Source organism: Schistocerca serialis, chromosome 9 (genome assembly GCF_023864345.2).
Source record: "Schistocerca serialis cubense isolate TAMUIC-IGC-003099 chromosome 9, iqSchSeri2.2, whole genome shotgun sequence".
NCBI lineage: Eukaryota > Metazoa > Arthropoda > Insecta > Orthoptera > Acrididae > Schistocerca > Schistocerca serialis.
Window position 1 is genome coordinate 466,934,854 of NC_064646.1, and position 22,875 is coordinate 466,957,728.

Consider the following 22,875-nt stretch of genomic DNA (forward strand, 5'->3'; position numbering starts at 1 on the left):
TACCCGTCCTTTTTCCCCCCTAAGGTAAGTCTTTCCGCTCCCGGGATTGGAATGACTCCTTACCCTCTCCCTTAAAACCCAAATCCTTTCGTCTTTCCCTCTCCTTCCCTCTTTCCTGACGAAGCAATCGTTGGTTGCGAAAGCTAGAATTTTGTGTGTATGTTTGTGTTTGTTTGTGTGTCTATCGACGTGCCAGCGCTTTCGTTTGGTAAGTCACATCATCTTTGTTTTTAGATATATTTTTCCCATGTGGAATGTTTCCCTCTATTATATTCATATCATTAATTTGAACCCAACAATAGAGTAGTTAATAACATAGATAAACGTCATTCTTTCCTGCATAGAAATGTATTGTTTTAGAGACTGCACTGTTCAGTCTGTGGACATACCTCAGCTGATAATTTGGGGCTTAGATCATGCACACATTGTCACTTCATGGCAAAAAGAGGTGACAGCATAGAAAGTTTCATGCTGAATTGGAATGCTCCACACTAACATAATTAGGACATTCGAATGCTATTGTGAGTGACAAAATGTGGTCACGGGCACCAGCTGGCTACAAATTAAGGCTCATTGGCATCATGAGGAGAATGCAATAGAACTGTACAGTTCGTGGCTGTGCTGGGTAATTTGAGAGCTGTTACATTTTGGGGGTGAGCATAGCACACATCACTCAACTCTTGAACACCTCCCTCCTGAAGGCAGAAATTAACAAAATAGAATCGGCTGCAGTATCTGCTGATGGAAACACCGTCAAGCATACTTGTGACCAGTTGAAACTTGTCATGCATGTGGGAACATGACTCCCACACTGGATGACCTTGGGAAGACCGCTGTGGAAAGTGGGACAGTACAGGCTCGAGAAGTGGAGTCTCAACCACCATGAGGACACCGTGCCGAAGGGATGGGCATGGTGTGGTGACACATCATTGAATGTTACCAGTTAGCAAATTCTGACCTCATAGTTACACACATTATAACAGGGTAACACTTCTTCTCCTATAGCTATACTTCAAATATTAAATCTGTACCCACACAATTACAGATATTTACTGAAATCAAATCCTCACATTTACAGAATGTGTGAAACTTCTTTGGGGGCAATTTATATCACCACTCTATTCGAATGGATCGAGATTCCTTTAAATTCACTTTACTATTGAAGGGTGATCATAAATATCTGATTTATGATATTAAATTGAGAAAGGTCTCATAGTATCACTTGTGTTAGTATGTATAAATATACTTGTAGTTTAGAGTTATATAATGAGGGTGCGTAGAAAAAATTTGTTACTTTTAGTAAGTATTAGTCATTATTCATCCAATTTTTGTCTCCCTTAACATATCTGCCAGCAGCAAGCAGTGCTTAGCTTATTCTGTCCGCAATTAGATGAATGAATTCCGATACGGATGGGGAGAGTGGAGGAAGCGAGCTCTGCCCACCAGCTGCCAGCACGGATTGCCGAGAGGTGAGGACAATGTGGGGAACAAGCCGCACTCACATTTTGGCTGTCTTGTAGCCACACTCGCACTCACCTACAGTTTACGCTCCAAAGGGCATTGACAGTACCATCCTTTAGCCACTGCCATACCAGCTAAAAGCTGCTACATATTACACATCAGCAAAAATAGATGTGTGTAATGAAAGCTTACAGGATTTGTGAAACTAAAATTGATAGTTTTGTGTCGAATGATGGTGCTTGTTGCTACTAATTCCTTATCAGTACTCATAGACAATTCAGTTTAAAAAAGAGAGAGATAATTAAAGAAAAAAAAACAGTATTAAAACTTACATTGTGGCAATAAAAAGAGTATGATTAAAATTGTAAACATTTATTAACAAGTGTAAAGCTGAATTGCAAGTACATGTAGGTCACCCAGAATCATTCGTATTAAATTCTCTATCAGTGCATTAGTTGTTTCCACCATTGCTGCTATCCATTTCAGCAGTATCAGTCACGATGTCACTTATTGCAAGTTCTCCGTCAGTGCGTAATTTGTTTTTTATCATTGCTGCTATCCAGTTCAGCAGTATCGGTCATGATGTCATGTATTGAAAGTTCGATGACACCATTGCACCTGCAGTAATCTTCCATTTGTTGTATCTTCCTGAAGTACTTTCCCAAGTTGTCAGCAGTTATTGACAGAAGATTCACTTACAGTCTTAAACAGACTGTCAGTGGAGTTGCCCTTACAAATGTTGCACTCCTGAAATATTCTTTTCACTTTTGGCCCATGCCAGCCCTACCGCACTTAAATCACAATTATTGGGCAACAAGCAGACATCAGTGTGGCCTTCCTCTTTATCCATTTCATTACTCACATGTGTCTTTTTAGCAGGTCCATGATCCCAAATTAAATCGAACAGAGCCTGCTTCCTCAAGCTCTCGTTGCAGGCAACATGTCTCTTTTGCAGCCATTCCAACATCCTCACTTTGTTTTCATACCATGTTGATGTTTTGTCCTCTGGTCTGTTATGATATGGAGTATTGTTCATCACAATGACTGATTCTGGAGGAAGATTTGGAAAACTATATTCGCAAACCACCTTTAAGAGTTTCCAGGTTTCATTTGACGGTGGTAGTCATCTTTCGTGGATTTAGCGCAGCATTTTAGTTGGGCCTCCATAATGAACTCCTCCTCCAGCCAACACTTCCAGTATTAAATCTGCTAGAGCAGGTTCCGCATTCCACAATGCCATCATCCTTCCTCCAACATTTTCCAGCTGTCTTGTTACTGCCTATCCAAGATGCAATATTAGTCAAAGTAGCCACAGACAGAGAGCAATCTTCTGTTCAGAATCGCACAACACAACACCCATTAGGACTTGACCAAGTAATTTGGACACAGGGGTAGGCAGTTTCAAAGCACCGTCAAACAAAAAAATTTAAATTGAAATTTGGCTCTTTGTACTGGGAGTTCCGGTGACTTCCTAAGATTATCTTTGCAAAATTTCCGAATTGTGCTCATAGTGCTGAAACTGCTCACAACATTCAATGACATTATCAATTACTTTTCTTGTTCTGCTCTGTAAAGTACTACCCCTTGCCCTTCTACAAGCAGTATCTAGAATTGCCCATTGTGGCCTAGGAACAGCTTCCTCACTCGGGATATGTATTGTTACTACCCGAAACAGCCAACAATTGCTTCGCAGGGACCACGGCCATGTGTACCAGATCTCTGAAATTGGCAGCAGCCGGACACAAAAATTAGCAGGTGGAAGTCGACCGACTTCAGAAACAGGGGGCCCTCATTCATCTCTCTGTAAACAGACTATAATGGAATCCCCATGTCACAGTTAGTTACATGCACCTCTGGTATCTGTAGTGCAGCCTTGCAGGTTACCTGTCCTGTAATATGGATAATATATCTGGCTCATGCTGTGAGATTATTTGCACAATAAAACACACTCCACTGCAGAGTGATATTTCAGTGTGGACTGATTATAGCTATTTTTATGATTGAAGTTAGTACTAAAAATCTTTGTTAAATAAGGCTGTAAATTGCTCATTTCAGGTAGCATCCCGCCCGTGGATGGAGCGTTCGATGGCTTCGACTTTGTTTGGCCTGCCATCTGTGTCGATTGAAGATGCTCTTGAGCATTTCTTGAAGGCCGAAAGACTGACAAGAACACCATGGAAGGAGAATCGTCTCTTTATTGCTCGGTGTCATGATGCACTTGGAAACACTCCAGCAACAGTTGAGTGGTTGGAGAAGGCGGATGTTGTTGAAAGCATCACATTGGGTGTAAGTGGGATGTGTATGAATTTTTTTGTAATAACACAAGTCAGAAGACTTTAACTCTTTATCTGTACAAAAAATGTTTTTGAGAGTTCTTAGTATGAGAATAATCCTCAAAATCAGATTTTAGACTCAATATATTTCTTGATTTCAACTTTTTTAATTAGCTTTAATAAAAGTGCTTGTATGTGCTACTATAATTTTTGCTTTTAAACAAGGTCACAGAACTGTTTTCTAAATGCCAACAGTTTGTTTTAGCATGAAACACTTATAGATTTACTATCAGATAACTCAACTCGTGCAAACTTTATGTGGCTTCATGATTTGGGATTGTTCTGTGTATTGTTTTTTAAACTGGTTGAGTAGCATTAGATTCGGCGCTGCTCTCAATACTTTTTGTACAAGCAGGAGAAGGTATTGAACGAGGAAGCCCAATTACACATCATATTTTACCACTGACAGAGTTCCTTCAGTTTTTGTTTCAGTGGAATTATGCAAAAATAGCAATTCCTTTTGTGTTTTTCACAGTTCTCTCTATCAAATCCTGTTGACAATTTTCCATGATTCATCTGGAAACAAAGATTTCGAACAATTATGCACAACACACACAGGGAAAGGGAACCTTGACCTGGTTTCCCCAGTGTAGAAGCAGAGTACAGATTGCAGGCCCTCTTAATCGTTGTTATTGTTTGCTGCTTTCATGTTCAGTTTTGCTGTCAACAAATGTACTAATAGCTGTTAACAGATTTGGTGCATTTACGAAGCATATTAAATTGCGTATCATTTTATAGTCATTTTAAAATATATATTAGCAGTTACCCGCGGCTGTGTCCACACATCACTAGTTTTGTTGTGATGAGTGAGGGCGAGCAAGTAAGCTAATGTATGTGCAATACAATCAGCTGCTCTCACTGCTTTGGTTTGAGTTTAATATTATACCATCCATACTGTTCAGTGTGCTTGATTGCACAAGTTTGGCAGTCAACAGTTGTGGTACTGTGAGGCAAGTCCATCCACCGTGGCAAGATAGTTCTACGTAGGATAGGAAAAATAGGTTTCTAATTGTCCTGAGGCCAAAATCCACATAAAAGGCAAAATGACTGGTTTTTGACTGCCCTACAACCAAAAGCTATATGAAAAGCAAAAAATGGCATTGGTTTTTAATTGTCCTAGGGTTAAAAACTGCATAAAAATCAAAAGACTTTGGTTTATAATTGTCGTGAGACTGGCCCAAAATGTGTTCGATATACTGTCCACCAGTTTCTGCCACTAGTTGAATTGATAAACAGCACGCCCCACAACAGACCAAAGTGTCTCAGCGGTCACATTCAGAATGCGTTGTGCAATGCCAGTTCAGTTACTTTTGTAGTTGCAACACTAAACACAGCATTTTTCAGATAACGCCATGGCTGGAAGTCTTGGATTAAGATCAGGTGATCTGCACAGCGGGGCTGTAGAGAAATGACGGCTGATAATTCTTGCATTTCTAAAATGTCTCTGCAGCAGCCACTTCACTGTCTGTGCAGTGAGCGGAGGAGTGCCATATTGCTTAAAATTGGCCCTACCCACACATCCACACTGTTGAAGTGTTGGAATAACATTGGTGCACAGAAGTTTATCGTAATGTTTACCAGTGATGGAACAGGTAACAGTACCCATAGGGCTCACCTCTTAGAAAAAATATGGCCCTACAATAAACAGTGCCATCAACCCGCACCACATCATCAACTTTGCAGAAATGCTGGAAGGTCTGCACGCATCAACTCCTGAGTATCAGTAATGTGTGGATAGCAGTGCAGGATGTTTCATAGGATTTTATGCACCATGCTCGCAGGTAGTTCCCCGTGCAGTGTTTGTTCACCATGCTTGACCCCTCCTGCAATGGTGTGGCCACATTTTCAGCAGATGTTGGATTATCTGCTTTCCTCCCTGTGCCACATTGCACTCCTACAGAAACTGTCTTTTAGAATTTTGCAATAATTTTCTCCAAACCCGTAGCAGACATTGGACCAATACCTCTTTTTCATTCCCTTGAGTGTCCAGAACTTTTGCAGGGCTGCTGGTGTGCAGCCACTGTTCTTGTAAAAGAGCTTTAGCAGCAGCACGCCATCCTTCATGGAAACAGTCATGCTGAGCATCTAGGAGACAAACTAAGGAACAGCTGTGTGCCATGTGTCCATTAGTATGCATATTCTGATGCTTATTACAGTGCCATGTATTGGTCAATTGGTCATGATATACACTTTCTAAAGTACCCAATGTTCATTGTTAGTATAGGTACAGATATAGAATAGGTATTTGTACACATATTTTATCTGTATCTCTAGTGAATTTCGCCTTGCAGTTTTGTTTTCGTGTAGCTCAGTGTTTGATATCATATCTCCTGAACTGTGTGTCATCCAGTGATATAAATTAGCAGGTACATTCAGTGGCATATGGCAATACTGTGTTCAGAGGTGTCTTAAATACAGTTGAAAATCAAACGATGGAAAATCCAGGATGGAATGTAACAATACTGTGAAAAGGAAAGTTGCTACTCACCATATAGCAGAAATTCTGAGTTACAAATAGGCACAACAAAAAGGCTGCCACAAATACAGCTCCCCCTGCGGATCCGGGGGTTAGAATAGGCCCGAGGTATTCCTGTCTGTCGTATGAGGCGACTAAATGGAGTTTCACGTTTCGGCCTTTATGTGACGGTCCCCTGTAGGGTTTGACCTCCATTCTACAAAATTTTCCCAAAGAGCGACCCAATTGGGGAAGGGCGCCTTAAAAGTTGCTTCGTGTCCATCGTGCATTTAGACCTTTAGCCCACTTTCTCGTTGTCGTATTGCAGCCCTGCCCATTCTCCATCTCTGGGGGAGGAGGACACCTTACTGGGTGCGTTTTCCACCATGCACTATGCAGTGCCGATTTCTGCGTCAACGATGACCATGGACTTCTTTGTACCTGATATCCAGAACAGTAGCCAGTCCGTTCTGGTGGGGCCGCCATGTACCCTGTTGGTTGTAGCCTCCTGACCACACAGGGATCGCTCTGCTGGTGCCTGCGCTGTTAACTCCCCACGTATGTCAAGGGGTAGATGTCCATCCCCTTGGGGCATCGGAACTCCCAGCAATGGCCATCCTGCCAGGTGGCCTTTGCTGCAGCTGGGTTTTGCCCGTGGGGATGACTCCTGGTCGGAGTGGGTGGCATCAGGGTGGTGGCACGCGATGGAGCATAGTCCATCATCTCTTGCTGGTGGTGAAGCCCCAGCAGTCTCTAAGCGATCACGAGCTCAATTCAATGCACAGAAGTATGACCCTAAATTGTTCCCCTCCCTGGCCACACCATGGGAAGAATGTCAGGCTAAGGATGGCAGCGGATCTTATTTGTCCCGATACCTTGTATGTTCGAGCTGATTGGGAATCTTTCATGACAATGAAGCCTCAGTTTTTTGTTGAGCATTTAGAGGACAAGTTCGGGGAGGTGGAGGGCTTGTCCAAAATGAGATCTGGGTCAGTCTTGTCCAAAACAGCATCCTCTGCCCAGTCACGGGAGTTACTCGCTTGTGACAAGTTGGGGGATATTTCTGTAACCATCAGGCCCCATAAGAGCTTAAGTATGGTGGTCCAGGGTATCATATTTCACAGAGACCCTCTTTTGCAGTCCGACGATGAGCTGCGTGCCAATTGTAGAACGGCGAGGTGTACATTTCGTCTGGTGTGTCCACCAGGGTCTGAAGGATAATCTGGTCGCCACCAATGCCTTCATCTTGGCCTTTGTGAGTGATACATTGTCCAAGAAGGTCAAGGTGATGGTCTACCAGTGCGATGTAAAGCCCTATATCCCTCCCCCGATGCGGTGCTTTAATTGCTGGAAGTTCGGTCGTATGTCTTCCTGCTTTACTTCCAGCGTCACATGTCGAGATTGCGGACGCCCATCACATCCCAATACTCCATGTGCCCCGCCTCCCATCTGTGTCAACTGTGAAGAGCACCATTCACCTTGCTCGCCTGAGCGCAGGATTCTCCAGAAAGAAAGGAAAATCATGGAGTACAAGACCCTGGACAGACTGACCTACACTGAGGCTAAGAGAAAATTTGAACGCCTGCATCCTGTGCGCATGACATCGTCTTACGCTGCTGCTACAACACTTCTGGCACCATTAGTTCTGCCAACCCAGGTCACCTCTCAGAGCTGGAAGACTTCACCTGCCCCCTTAATGGTGGGGGCATTTCCCTCCCTGTTGCTCCTGCACCACCTACTTCGGGAGCAACACACACACACACACACACACACCTCCCCCCCCCCCCCCCCCCCCCCCCCCAACCATCGGGGACATCCGTCCCCACTTCTAAGCTGGAGAAGCGTAAGTCTTCTTCGGCTCCTCTCTCTAGGAAGGGGTCCCTTAGGTCACTCCCTTCCCAGGTTTCTGCTAGAGGAAAGATGACACCCGCCAGTGGCTGAAAAGCCCAAAAGCAGCTGGTCGTACGGCTTCATGCTCATCCTCAGCCCCAGAGATTGAGCCAGTGAAGTCCTCCCATCCAGGGAAACCAAAGGAGCAGCGAGAGAAATCCAAAAAGAAAACCCCTAAGACCAAGGAAATTGTTATGGCACCCACACCACTGCTACCTACAAGCTCTGCAGCTGAGTATGGGGTGGAGATTCTGGCGTCCGCTGAGGACCTAGATCTCGCCAGACCCTCAGACACAATGGATATAGACTGCTCAGGCAATAAATCGGTGGCAGCAGGTGACTCCGAGGTGTAAACTGCCTCAGTGAATGTTCCATGCCTTCCCAGTCTCACGATGTCATCCTCCAGTGGAATTGCTGCGGTTTTTTCCACCGCCTGGCTGAGCTACGGCAACTGTTAAGCTTTACATCTGCTGTCTGCATTGCCCTCAAGGAAACCTGGTTCCCAGCAATGCGGACCCCTGCCCTCCGCAGCTGTAAAGGATATTACAGGAACTATAGCAACTATAATCGAGGGTCAGGTGGAGTTTGTGTTTATGTCCTAAACTCGGTCTGTAGTGAACAAGTGCCCCTTCAAACCCCTCTTGAAGCTGTGGCTGTCAGAATAAGGACAACACAGGAAATAACTGTCTGCAATGTATATCTTCCTCCAGATGGTGCAGTACCCCTGAATGTATTAGCTGCACTGATTGATCAACTCCCTAACCTTTTCCTACTTCCGGGAGATTTTAATGCCCATAACCCCTTGTGGGGTGGTACCATGTTTACTGGCCGAGGTAGAGATGTCATTACTTTACTGTTGCAATTCAATCTTTACCTTTTAAATACTGGGGCTGCCACACATATCAGTGTGGCTCATGATATTTACTCGGCCATTGATTTATCAATTTGCAGCCCAGGACTTCTCCCATCTATTCACTGGAGAGCACATGACGACCTATGTGGTAGTGACCGCTTCCCTATTTCCTGTCACTGCCCCAGCATTGGGCACATGGATGCCTGCCCAGATGGGCTTTGAACAAGGCAGACTGGGGAACTTTCACCTCTGCTGTCACCGCTGAATCTCCCCCACACGGTAACATCGATGTGATGGTTGAGCAGGTGACTAGCACAATTGTTTCTGTGGCAGAAAACGCGATCCCTCGCTCTTTAGGGTGCCCGAGGCACAGGGCAGTCCTTTGGTGGTCGCCAAATTGCTGAAGCAATTAAGGAGTGGTGGCGAGCTTTACAGTGGCATAATCGGCCCCCTTCCATGGAGCACCTCATAGCTTTTAAACGGCTCCGTGCTTGTGCCTCTGCATAGGAGGATTATCCCCCAGCCTTTCGCACACTCAAATGGCTGCTGTAAGGGAATGTCCTCTCATTCACTACTCGCTGCAGTGAATCCTTTAACGCCCCATTTACAGAGTGGGAGCTCCTCAGTGCCCTTGCACATTGCCCCGACACAGCTCCTGGGCCTGATCACATCCACAGACAGATGATTAAACATCTCTCATCTGACTACAAGCGGCATCTTCTCATCATTTTCAACCGGATCTGGTGCGATGGTGTCTTTCCATCACAGTGGCGGGAGAGCACCATTATTCCAGTGCTCAAACCCGGTAAAAACTCGCTTGATGTGGATAGCTATCAGCCTCACCAACGTTCTTTGTAAGCTACTGGAAACGTATGGTATGTTGGCAGTTGGGTTGGGTTTTGGAGACACGTGGCTTGCTGGCTCCATGTCAGGGTGGCTTCTGCCAGGGTCACTCTACCACTGATAATCTTGTGTCCATCAAGTCTGCCATCCAAACAGCCTTTTCCAGATGGCAACACCTAATTGCTGTCTTTTTTGACTTATGTAAAGCATACGACACGACTTGGCGACGTCATATCCTTGCCACATTGTATGAGTGGGGTTTCCCAATTTTTATCCAAAACTTCCTGTCGCTCCGTACTTTCTGTATCCAAGTTGGTGACTCCCATAGTTCCATACATATCCAGGAGAATGGAGTCCCGCAGGGCTCTGTATTGAGTGTCTCTTTATTTTTAGTGGCCATTAACAGTCTAGCAGCGGCTGTCAGGCCCTCTGTCTCACATTCTCTGTATGCAGACGACTTCTGCATTTCGTACTGCTGCTTCACTACTGTTGTTGCTGAGCAGCGCCTCTAGGGAGCCATCCACAAGGCGCGTCATGGGCTCTAGCCCACGGCTTCCAGTTTTCAGCAGCATTTTACTGCATGAACAGCAAAAATGTACTAAGCGAAAAACATTTTTCCTTTCATCATTTGGTGGGGGTTGTCACTAAGAAAAGGTTTTGTAAATGTTTTGAATTGTTGTAAAGTTTGTTGCAAGACTGTTTAAGTGCTCTCATTTTCAAGTACTGAATGATAAAGTCTTGGTATTCGTGGGTCATGGGCTACACTTCCTTTCACCCTATCCCTTTGATAGGTAGGTGCTTCTTACATTAATGGTGATACTCTCCGGACAGTAAGTGATACATGTATCAAATGTGGTTGAAACCGGTTCTGTGGTTTTCGGCAGTGACATGGAACATTCGTTCATTCATACGTACATAGATCATACATATTTTTATAACATGTATGGATATCTTATTTCCGTGATCCAATAAATATATGTACAGTAAAAGCCGTTTTTACATTCGCACATTTCACGCTTTTTACCTTCATTTTTGTCTATCCAAACAGAAGACCTATTCATTCAATACAGTTCTCCCATCATTAACAGTTCCCTGTTACAACATTTTATGTTTTCTTTGGCTTTTTCACAACCTGCAATGTTGATTTTTACACAAATTTCTGCAAAAAGTGCATCATATTTCTGCTCAGTCAGCTTGAGACAAAGCACAAAACACAGACTGTATGCAAAGTTATTGATCATGTAACATAGCATGGTAAACAAGATTTTTGTTCCATAAAATTTCGGGAGTGCAGTCGCATAAATTCTGCTTCTTCTTCTAATGTTTTGACTGAATACCATCCAGCCATTTTCAGAGTGAGCCCAGGTGCCTAATGCTCCAGCACTTGCTCCGTCCTTTTACTCCCGAGGACAAACCACTGCGTATTTGGCCAAAGATACACAAGGCAGCAGAGACGTTGATAGGCAGCAAAGAGGTGTAACATATGCACGGAAATTAAATCTATGGCTGCACAGTCGTTCCACACGATGATATCGATGTGTCATGGAGTGCTGCACCGTCACAACGGCTTTGTGATTTAATTGTAGAAATTGCCGGATTCCATGATTTGTCCAAGTTGAAGCTGCTATCTCTATTAATTAAATTCATCGCCAACTGAATTTCAGTTGCTTCTTTCACTACTGAGTCCCAGAAAGATGAAGTCAAGGCTACAATTTCGACATTTTCATACACGATAGAGTGCCCAGTGTCAATACAGTGCTCCACCACTGCAGATTTAGTAGGTTGTAGAAGACAGGTGTACCTGTGGTGATGTGTGCCTCTCTCCTGGACTGTACATGTCGTCTGTCCGATGTATGAACAGCCGCACTCACAGGTGATCTTATGAACCCCAGGCTTCCAAAGCATCAAATCATCTTTAACGGAACCCAGGAGCGCTGCTGTCTTTGGTGGAGGGCGAAAAATCACTTTCACTTTGTGTTTACTGAGGATCCATTCTATTTTTGATGAAAGGCTTCCCACGTGTGGTAGGAAAGCCATGGATTTAAGAATTTCCATGTCTTCTTCCGCATTTCTTGTGCCTGCTGTTGACTTCATTTGTAGTGCCTTCCGTATCTGCTGTGGAGGATACCCGTTGGCTTCAAAAACTCTTCTCAGGTGTAGAAGCTCGTCCTCCAGACTGCTCTTGTCAGCAGTGATGTGCTCTGTGTACTAGAGTTCTGAGTACACTAATTGTCTGCGAAGGATGGTGGCAGCTATTTGCAGGTAAATATAAATCAGTATGGGTTGGTTTTCAGTACACTGCATGTCCGAGAGTACCATCATCTTCGCGCCGTACCAACACATCCAAAAATGGAAGGCATCCACCTCTTTCGATTTCCATCATGAACTGTATTTGTCTGTGGACAGAATTCAGATGATTTAAAAATCTTATTAGCTTGTCTTTACCGTGGGGCCACACTACAATCGTGTCATCAACATACCTGCAAAAACACCTTGGGTTTCAAGCTAGCAGATTCCAGCAGTTTCTCCTCAAAGTCCTCCATAAAAATGTTGGCCATCAACTTTGTTATTGAATAAAAAATATGTTGGGGTCAAAACAAGTTCAAATAAAGCTGAAATATTTTTATCGAAAGTCTTTTCAATGTGAGAGAATGATTCCGAAAGAGGAACCCGGGTGAACAATGACACTACATCGAAACCGACACATAGCAGAATTGTTCAGTTTGAGTGATTTCAGTTTGTCAATGAAGTCCACAGATTTACGTACATGATGAGCGCGTTTTCCCAGCAGAGGCCTTAATAGTGACACTAAGTTTTTGGCACAATCATAGGTGGAGAGCCGATATTACTATCGAACGTAGAGGAACACCATTCTTGTGGATCTTTGGAAGTTCATAAAGCCTTGGAGGAACGGCACCACTTGGTTTCAATCTTCACGCAACTTCTGGTGGAGGGGAGGGAGGGGGGGGGGGCGTTCAGAAGCTAAGCAGTCTCCCTTACCACCTGGTTGGTAGGGTCTTTACTGATTTTCTAGTATGTGCTGTCTGTCAGTAAACCATTCATTTTTTCATGATAGTCGTCACGAGACATTAAAACAGTGGCATTACCTTTATCAGCTGGAAGAACTACCATCTCTGAATCCTGGCGAAGCTTATGTAGTGCAGCCTTCTCTGCCACAGATATGTTACTCCTTTGTGGGCGAACCTTCATAACTGCTCGACGAGTTTTCTGCTGATTCCGCAGAAAGAGGATGAACAGCTTCTTCAACGACACTGATGAAAGTCGGTATTGGTAAAACCTTTGGTATGGGTGTAAAGTTCCAGTCCTTTACTAAACACCATCATCATAGTGTCGTCCAAATCTTCATCCGTCATATTAATAATGGAGCATCAAATGACAGATTCTTGCTACGAAGACGTCTCAAGCTGGCTAAACTTTGCCGTCTGTCTCAATGTGGCTACCTCACGGACCCAGTCTGACTTGGCCCATGTGATACCATCAACCTAGTTCCATGAATTGTTGGGCAACTCCACAGCTATATTTAGATGCAGGCGATACAGTTGTTCTGAAACCAGGTCCAATTTTCGGCGGGTAAAATGGATCCTCTCCTTAACAATAGCAGCAACAGCTTTCATTAAAATCTTATTTATGACAGTCGACTTCACAAAATGTACTAACCTGACAAACTTTGGAACTATGCCACAGTTACGGCATCCTCGGCTGTAAAAGGATGGAGCAAGTGCTGGAGCAGTAGTCACTTTGGCTCACTCTGAAGATGGCTGGATGGTATCCAGATGAAATATTACAAGAAGCAGTTGAATTTATGTGGCTGCAAGCCCGAAAATTTATGGAATAGTCTTTACGCCACAAGAACATGAAGATGCACACTAAGATTTTCATTGTTAGTGTGTTCGGCCACATCTGCCGGTATTGTAGGTTTGCAGTGTTTGGAAGAGTGGGAAAGTATGTCAAGTCACTGCCTTCATAATAATTACGATCTGATTATAGTGATTTTAGTAGCAACCTTCTTTCTGCTCATTGTATTCTATTGCAGCAGCTTCAATTTAATAACAGTCATTCATATAAACTGCTTTTGAACATCTACATCTACATTTATACTCCGCAAGCCACCCAACGGTGTGTGGCTGAGGGCACTTTACATGCCACTGTCATTACCTCCCTTTTCTGTTCCAGTCGCGTATGGTTCGCAGGAAGAACGACTGTCTGAAAGCCTCCGTGCGTGCTCGAATCTCTCTCTAATTTTACATTCGTGATCTCCTCTGGAGGTTTAAGTTGGGGGAAGCAATATATTTGATACCTCATCCAGAAACGCACCCTCTCGAAACCTGGCGAGCAAACTACACCGCGATGCAGAGCGCCTCTCTTGCAGAGTCTGCCACTTGAGTTTGCTAAACATCTCCGTAACGCTATCACGGTTACCAAATAATCCTGTGACGAAACGCGCCGCTCTTCTTTGGATCTTCTCTATCTCTTCCGTCAACCCAATCTGGTATGGATACACACTGATGAGCAATACTCAAGTATAGGTCGAACGAGTGTTTTGTAAGCCACCTCCTTTGTTGATGGACTACATTTTCTAAGGACTCTCCCAATGAATCTCAACCTGGTACCCGCCTTACCAACTATTAATTTTATATGATCATTCCACATCAAAACGTTCCGCACGCATACTCCCAGATATTTTACAGAAGTAACTGCTACCAGTGTGTGTTCTGCTATCGTGTAATCATACAATAAAGGATCCTTCTTTCTATGTATTCGCAATACATTACATTTGTCTATGTTAAGGGTCGGTTGCCACTCCCTGCACCAAGTGCCTATCCGCTGCAGATCTTCCTGCATTTCGCTACAATTTTCTAATGCTGCAACTTCTCTGTATACTACAGCATCATCTGCGAAAAGCCGCATGGAACTTCCAACACTATCTACTAGGTCATTTATATATATTTTGAAAAGTAATGGTCCCATAACACTCCCCTGTGACACGACAGAGGTTACTTTAACGTCTCTCCATTGATAACAACATGCTGTGTGCTGTTTGCTAAAAACTATTCAATCCAGCCACACAGCTGGTCTGATATTCCGTAGGCTCTTACTTTGTTTATCAGGCGATAGTGCAGAACTGCATCGAATGCCTTCCGGAAGTCAAGAAAAATAGCATCTACCTGGGAGCCTGTATCTAATATTTTCTGGGTCTCAGGAACAAATAAAGCAAGTTGGGTCTCACACGATCGCTGTTTCCGGAATCCATGTTGATTCCTACAGAGTAGATTCTGGGTTTTCAAAAATGACATGATACTCGAGCAAAAAACATGTTCTAAAATTCTGCAACAGATCGATGTCAGAGATATAGGTCTATAGTTTTGCGCATCTGCTCGATGACCCTTCTTGAAGACTGGGACTACCTGTGCTCTTTTCCAATCATTTGGAACCTTCCGCTCCTCTAGAGACTTGCGGTACACAGCTGTTAGAAGGGGGGCAAGTTCTTTCGCGTACTCTGTGTAGAATCGAATTGGTATCCCGTCAGGTCCAGTGGACTTTCCTCTGTTGAGTGATTCCAGTTGCTTTTCTATTCCTTGGACACTTATTTCGATGTCAGCCATTTTTTCATTTGTGCGAGGATTTAGAAAAGGAACTGCAGTGCGGTCTTCCTCTGTGAAACAGCTTTGGAAAAAGGTGTTTAGTATTTCAGCTTTACGAGTGTCATCCTCGGTTTCAATGCCATCATCATCCCGGAGTGTCTGGATATGCTGTTTCGAGCCACTTACTGATTTAACGTAAGACCAGAACTTCCTAGGATTTTCTGTCAAGTCGGTACATAGAATTTTACTTTCGAATTCACTGAACGCTTCACACATAGCCCTCCTTACGCTAACTTTGACATCGTTTAGCTTCTGTTTGTCTGAGAGGTTTTGGCTGCATTTAAACTTGCAGTGAAGCTCTCTTTGCTTTTGCAGTAGTTTCCTGACTTTGTTGTTGAACCGTGGTGGGTTTTTCCCATCCCTCACAGTTTTACTCGGCACGTACCTGTCTAAAACGCATTTTACGATTGCCTTGAACTTTTTCCATAAACACTCAACATTGTCAGTGTCGGAACAGAAATTTTCGTTTTGATCTGTTAGGTAGTCTGAAATCTGCCTTCTATTACTCTTGCTAAACAGATAAACCTTCCTCCCTTTTTTAATATTCCTATTAACTTCCATATTCAGAGATGCTGCAACAGCCTTATGATCACTGATTCCCTGTTCTGCACTTACAGAGTCGAAAAGTTTGGGTCTTTTTGTTATCAGTAGGTCCAGGATGTTATCTCCACGAGTTGCTTCTCTGTTTAATTGCTCGAGGTAATTTTCAGATAGTGCACTCAGTATAATGTCACTCGATGCTCTGTCCCTACCACCCGTCCTAAACATCTTAGTGTCCCAGTCTATATCTGGTAAATTGAAATCTCCACCTAAGACTATAACATGCTGAGAAAATTTATGTGAAATGTATTCCAAATTTTCTCTCAGTTGTCTGCCACTAATGCTGCTGAGTCGGGAGGTCGGTAAAAGGAGCCAATTATTAACCTAGCTCGGTTGTTGAGTGTAACCTCCACCCATAATAATTCACAGGAACTATCCACTTCTACTTCACTACAGGCTTTGTAAAAATTTCGGCAGAATTTATCTCTGGCTTCAGCCAGCTTTCTGTACCTATAACAATTTCAGCTTCGGTGCTTTCTATCAGCGCTTGAAGTTCTGGTACTTTACCAATGCAGCTTCGACAGTTTACAGTTACAATACCGATTGCTGCTTGGTCCCCGCATGTCCTGACTTTGCCCCGCACCCTTTGAGGCTGTTGCCCTTTCTGTACTTGCCCGAGGCCATCTAACCTAAAAAACCGCCCAGTCCACGCCACACAACCCCTGCTACCCGTGTAGCCGCTTGCTGCGTGTAGTGGACTCCTGACCTATCCAGCGGAACCCAAAACCCCACCAGCCTATGCCGCAAGTCAAGGAATCTGCAGCCCACACGGTCACAGAACCGTCTCAGTCTCTGATTCAGACCCTCCACTCAGCTCTTTACCAAAGGTCCGCAGTCAGTCCTGTCGACGATGCTGCAGATGGTGAGCTCGGCCAACTTTCAAATGAGCCTTCACGATTCATTGTTACTTCCATGTGAAGTACCGTATTTACCCTAATCTAAGACACACTAGAATCTAAGCCACACTTGAAAAATGAGACTCGAAATCAAGGAAAAAAAATTATCCCGAATCTAAGCCGCACCTGAAATTTGAGACTCGAAATTCAAGAGGAGAGAAAAGTTTTAGGTCACACCTCCAAATCGAAACTAAGTTTGTCCATTTTAATACGAGACACAATTTAGGTTGAATGAATGACGATACAGCTACACTAGTTTGGTTCGAGTTGTAAGCTTAGCAGTTAAGCTTTACCAGGTAGCCATTTCTATGCGTCAGGCGCTCCGTCCGTATTTATACGGGTACCCTTCCTTTTTCACGTGCTTCGTCAGGTTTGAATCGATTGCTTATTTTTCTTTGATCTGATAAGTGCCGTTCTCTTTGTTATAGGTGTTTACGTTACTATAAGCTGAAACTGAATTACTGTACTGTGGCATGCATTGTTTGTCGCATTCTGATAATGAGTGTTTACGGCCTGTCGCCGCTCGCGGCATGGCCTGCTTTTGTGCGGGCTACCACCGCTACAATAAAAAAAAAGAGAGGAATTGTCTCATTAGCGAAACAATAGCAAGAGACTGCTATTTGTTGTTACTTACACTGCTGCTTTCTTTGATAATGACCAACAAGAACCAAATAATATACTGCATATGATACATGATGTTCTGAACGAGAGTTTAGCGAAAATTTTTCCCCGTTTGAAAATCTTCGCAGACGCCTCTTTAGTACATCACATTCTGCACAGAAATTAGTCATCTTAGATTTAAAAATCTAGTCAATTGCCGTGCTTCATTTCTGACTGTATCACTATTAGCCATAAGAATAATACGAATATAAACATGATATGTATATTCTTCCGCGTTTGCTGTTGTCTCACTCTAGTTTCGTAGTTTATTAGGCAGACAGGATTTAAATGAGATAGCAGCAAACACGAAAGAATACATGGCAAAATGTTTATATTAGTATTATTCTTATGGTGAAGAGAATATTGCATGTGATTCACAATTCATAAAAGTTCCTATTAGCGACCATCTCTTCTCACAGGTAGGAAAAAATTCAGAATGTAGAGTTGGCCATATTGACAAAAACCTCAAACAGTCTTGCGAGTCGGATTTTTGTAGTACATTGAAATGCTGCTAAATTCGAAGATGAACAATACGGAATTTGTATTTATTTCGTTGGATAATGTATGAAAATGCAGTGGTCGAAACTCGGGACGGAGAAAAAAGCTCGTCTTCCACCTTTTTTTTTAATTTATTTACTGATGCAGAGGTTTTGGCACCAGTACTTATCTTTGTGCCTGCAAAACAAGCCTGTGTAGCGCTACATATATTCGATGGCAGAAGTTAGTTGTGGTGGCACCTACCAACATTTTTCAGAACTTCCGCTTACTTTGCACTCGATTCTAAGCCACAGGCGGTTTTTTGGATTACAAAAACCGAAAAAAAAAATGCGTCTTAGATTCGAGTAAATACGGTACACGAATCCATACTAGATGCACAGTGTTACGTTGGTAAGACCTGATGTCGAACTCATTCGTCCTCAAGGTGCCCTGTAATGTGATGACAATTTCCACCCTCTTTCTCACCCAGGACGTCCCTGAGCAGAGTGACCTTCTTGTGGAAGCTGTAGATTTCGTGCCTATTGTTGCCTATGTATGAAGATTGCCAGCCTTAATGCATCAACCGTTGCGTTAAGGGCTTTATTTACTGTAATTTTACAATGCTCCTCAATAGTAAGTCTCACATTAGAACATGAACGTCTTTTAAATGTGGTTTCAACAAAAGACTTTTGCTTCTGTGTTTAATTTACACCATCGGCCAAGATTAGGATGAAGAGGGGAAACCTGTGCAATTCAGTTGAGTCATTGCACAACCATAAAATGTTCACAATTTTAGTATATGTGATCACTGCCTTTGTGATTGGTGCTCCGGGCACTGTGGAGGGAGGAGTGAGCTAATTGCTCTAGAAAGAAATAAAATCAGTTGATATTTCAGATTTTTTTTAAATAGGCAAAATTTAAATTGTTTTGAGTTATTGATTTATTTTCGCTTGTTGTGTTTCCTACACTTTCCTTCATTTTACACTTTTCATGGTTAGTCCACTGAAAAGTCTAGGAAGGAGGACATTGCACTATGAACACTGATATCTTGTGTCCTTTTTTCCTTTTAAAGCCAGTTGAGTATTAGCACATGTGTAGCAATATGAGGCTTTTATTTTCCTCCAGCTATGGGTGGAACAAATTGTGGAAAATAACAGATTGTCAGTCTTGGAGACTATTCAACAGAAGAAACCCCAATAGCTTTTTTATTTTATTCGACTCCATGCTTTTTGATGAGCTGTGTTTTCAATTCTAATTGGAATTTTGCTAATGGCAGCTTTGACCCCATTTTAAATTTATTTACAGTATGAGAATTCACAATGGCAAAGTCCTTAAGGTGGAAAAATGCTTTTTCTACCACAGCATTGTTCTGTGTAAACATTCAATTGAGCTTAAAAGTAGTCTCGAACACACACTGATTTCACAATTATTGTTTCTCCACTAATTCTGTTTGTTTTAGCAGTTGGTGCCATTGCATCATGATGAATAGCAGTCAGCATGTTCACAACTCTTAATTGAGCCATTTCACAACAATAATATGTTGACAATTTTGACTTCGTTACTCTCACTTTGCCTGTGGTTGTTCAAGAGCCGGCATTTATATCTATCACATTTTAACTGTTCCACACACATTAGTTTCATTTTTGTGCAGTAAGTCAACAGGAGTTTGAATCGTATTCCAGTTGACCATGTATATATTGTGGCCTTTGTCAAGGAATGGCTGCGTTAGTTACAAGACAACAGAGCTAGAAATTCCAAGTGTGTTCCAAATGTATCTAGGCTTGTTGCTCCACCTGTACTAATTATAAAATCTTAGTCTCTTCTGACATCTGCGATAAGAAAAATTTTACTCCAAATCTAGGTCTTTTTTTTTTTTCTTAATATACAGTTTGAAGGACAAAATATCTTTGTAAAACTCTAAAGACTCATCTTCGCAAAGATTTTCATACATAGGAAAATTCTCCCTGCAAACTTTTCTATTGTCATTCAGCACCATTTATCCTACACAGTCTATTTGATGATTGTTGATCATTTTTGCAAGAGTATAGCAACACAAGTAATGGCTATTAGCGGTCTCTTGACAGTGTTTTGTTAAAAACTGAAGTTTGCATTAATTTATTGGTAGACCAGTAGTCATTCAGGCGTTAGTGTGGTTACTGCTAAAAACAAATTTCTGTGGAATTTGTCTGTTTCCATTTTTGTAGTGTAGATGGTGACAATGGATCTGTATGAAAAATGAAATACTGAGAGTATCTATTCACCTCAAAATCAATTTTATTAGGAAATTCTGAAGTGATAGAACATTCAAAATAATGTAATATTTCAGATTCGTTGTTCACACAACAACAAAAGGTTGTTTCACTAAGCTTTTGAACTTATGGGTGAAATTCACTGTTTACCCACTGAAACATTCCTTTGGTTTGTTCTGTAAACAGTGACAGTGCCCAGCCGCAGGCAGCATTTCTGGCATATGAATTGTCACATAAATGCACATTGTCATTCATGAAAATTTACATAAATGCTGTAAGATATCTAAATACATGACATATAAACAACATAGATAACAATGTAATAATGTATACATACATCACATATGATAGATTTTTTTAAAGACACAACATTACCCATTTTTGACCATGCTGTTACGAAATCCTTATGCTTCTTTTAACTGTGGACTGTGCTCGATATAATTTTTCTGTGTTTGTTTGGACAGAATAAGCAAAACTAATTATTGTCATTATCAGTCATTTAATTACCTCACCTTACTTTACTTAGTTAGGAAAAAATGTGCCAATGTTTTCTCCATGAGTGAGTGAGTTTGTTAAAGTAATGGCAGCACAGACAATGGGTTTGTATTTGGAAGGGTGTTGATACCAGTCTCCATATGGTCATCCAGATTTGGGTTTTATGTGCTTTTCCCTAAATTGCGTAAGGCAAATGCTGGCATGATCCCTTTGAAAAGGACACAACCATCTTCTTTCCATGTCCTTCCCCAGTGCACGTTTCTGCTTGACCTCTAATGACCTCACTGTTAATGGTACATTAAACACAAATATTCCTTTTTTCTTGTGTTCGTCACTTGGTAAATCTTGTTTCCTCCTCTTTTACCACTAAGCAGTTTTCATAATTGACAGTGCCATGCGATGGTAGTTAGGAACAGATGTGTTACAGACACTTGCTCCAGACCAGGACTGCTAAACAGCTACTTAAATTTCACAAGTGATGTATTATATGAGAATGCATGATAAATGACAGGTACACTGTAGCTGTGTCCTTCTGTGTCTCTTGTGATGTTGTGTGGGACTGGGGAAGGTTGGGGAGTACTCAGCATTCAGTTTGAACTCTGGGTTAATGTGTATTGTGAGCTCTGCTGTCACATTGGGTTGAACATTAGCCTCTAAGGGCAGGTCTGGTGCACAATTTTTAGCTTTGTCAAAAATGTTCATCACCGGATTTACTGTGCTAGAGAATAAGAGGGTGCCATCTCCTTAACATTTCAGTCAACAAATATTTACAGTAGAGCGTCAATTATCCGAAGTAATTGGGGGACATGGGTGTTCAGAAAACTGGTTTGTTCGGATAATCAAACTGTACATGTTTATTTGCCAAAAAGAAGTACTGTACAGTAAATTTATTCATAAAAACAGGCATCTCTTTTAGTATTACAAAGTAACATACAAAGGCAACTTCAGTAGGAATATATAGTATGTGGCGCAGTTTATTAAACAAAATATAGACATATTACATACACATTTTGCATGAAAAATACACACAGTATACAAAATTAACTTTTAAAAAAATCCTTTATTTTGGTCTGTCTAAGCAAGCCTACACGCTTACGAGCAGCTAAGTCACGTACTTTTTTCATTACAGATATCTGAAACTGGTCACGGTAGGATGGGAGAGTAACAGGTGCGAGCGAGTACACAGTTCGGTTAAGTGGTCGTTTGGTTGACCGACGTTCGGACAATCGACGCTCTACTGTACCTTGCATCACCCTCTGAATGATACATGTGGCTGTAGGCAGTCCCAGTAACACGGAGTTTACTAGAGGGAGAGATCTTACTATTGTAAAACATTGTTTCTGTAGCTGTAGCAGCAAATGTGTGTTTCTGTAGCATGTTCTGTAATATATGCTATTTATTTCTGTTGGCAGGATGAAGATGCAGAGAAAGCACTACATGACCTTTCAGTTAAATATGAGTCACATCTAAGGAATAGAAGGAAACAGGAGTAAGTTATGCTTTGCTACAGTGCAGATGAAAGCCCTGTGAAGCTCCTGTTATAATGCCTTACAGGAAAGGCATTCAATTCATTCCATTTGTGTCTTATGGAAAAGGGCAGGAGGCAAAACCTACTTTATGGACAGTGGTGGTTGCCCTTCATTCGTATTAGTCTTAAAGTGACGTATTTCAAGAAGATATGTTAGTGATTTTGTCTCTGTGATATTTGTGTGGTGTCCAAATCTGTGATTGTGCATTGTACTATTTATGAAGAATGATCTGTAGCATGTTACAAAAATATGATTAACGTCAGAAGTTCACATTGTATAGAATTAGCAACCCACCTCTCTCTCTCTCTCTCTCTCTCTCTCTCTCTCTCTCTCTCTCTCTCTCTCTCTCGGAAGGTCGAGTCTATCCAGGGTACGTGCTTGGATAACGGAAGCTGTTAAGCCTGTCGCTCGAGTAAATAGGGAAATCGGGGTTCGAGACCCGGTCTAGCAAAATTTTCTCCAATAAACTGT

General features: G+C 42.3%; 1 protein-coding gene across 1 annotated transcript in view; it reads left to right on the top strand.

The window, feature by feature from the left end:
• The window catches only part of LOC126419134 (regulator of microtubule dynamics protein 3-like), an 86,137-nt gene extending 63,465 nt beyond the window's left edge, over positions 1–22,672 (top strand). The window contains exons 5-6 of the mRNA XM_050086240.1: positions 3,517–3,747; positions 22,288–22,672. Of these exons, the coding sequence (XP_049942197.1) occupies positions 3,517–3,747; positions 22,288–22,368 (312 nt within the window). The 3' untranslated portion in view covers positions 22,369–22,672. The remainder of the gene's footprint in view (positions 1–3,516; positions 3,748–22,287) is intronic.
• The last annotated feature ends 203 nt before the right edge of the window (positions 22,673–22,875 follow it).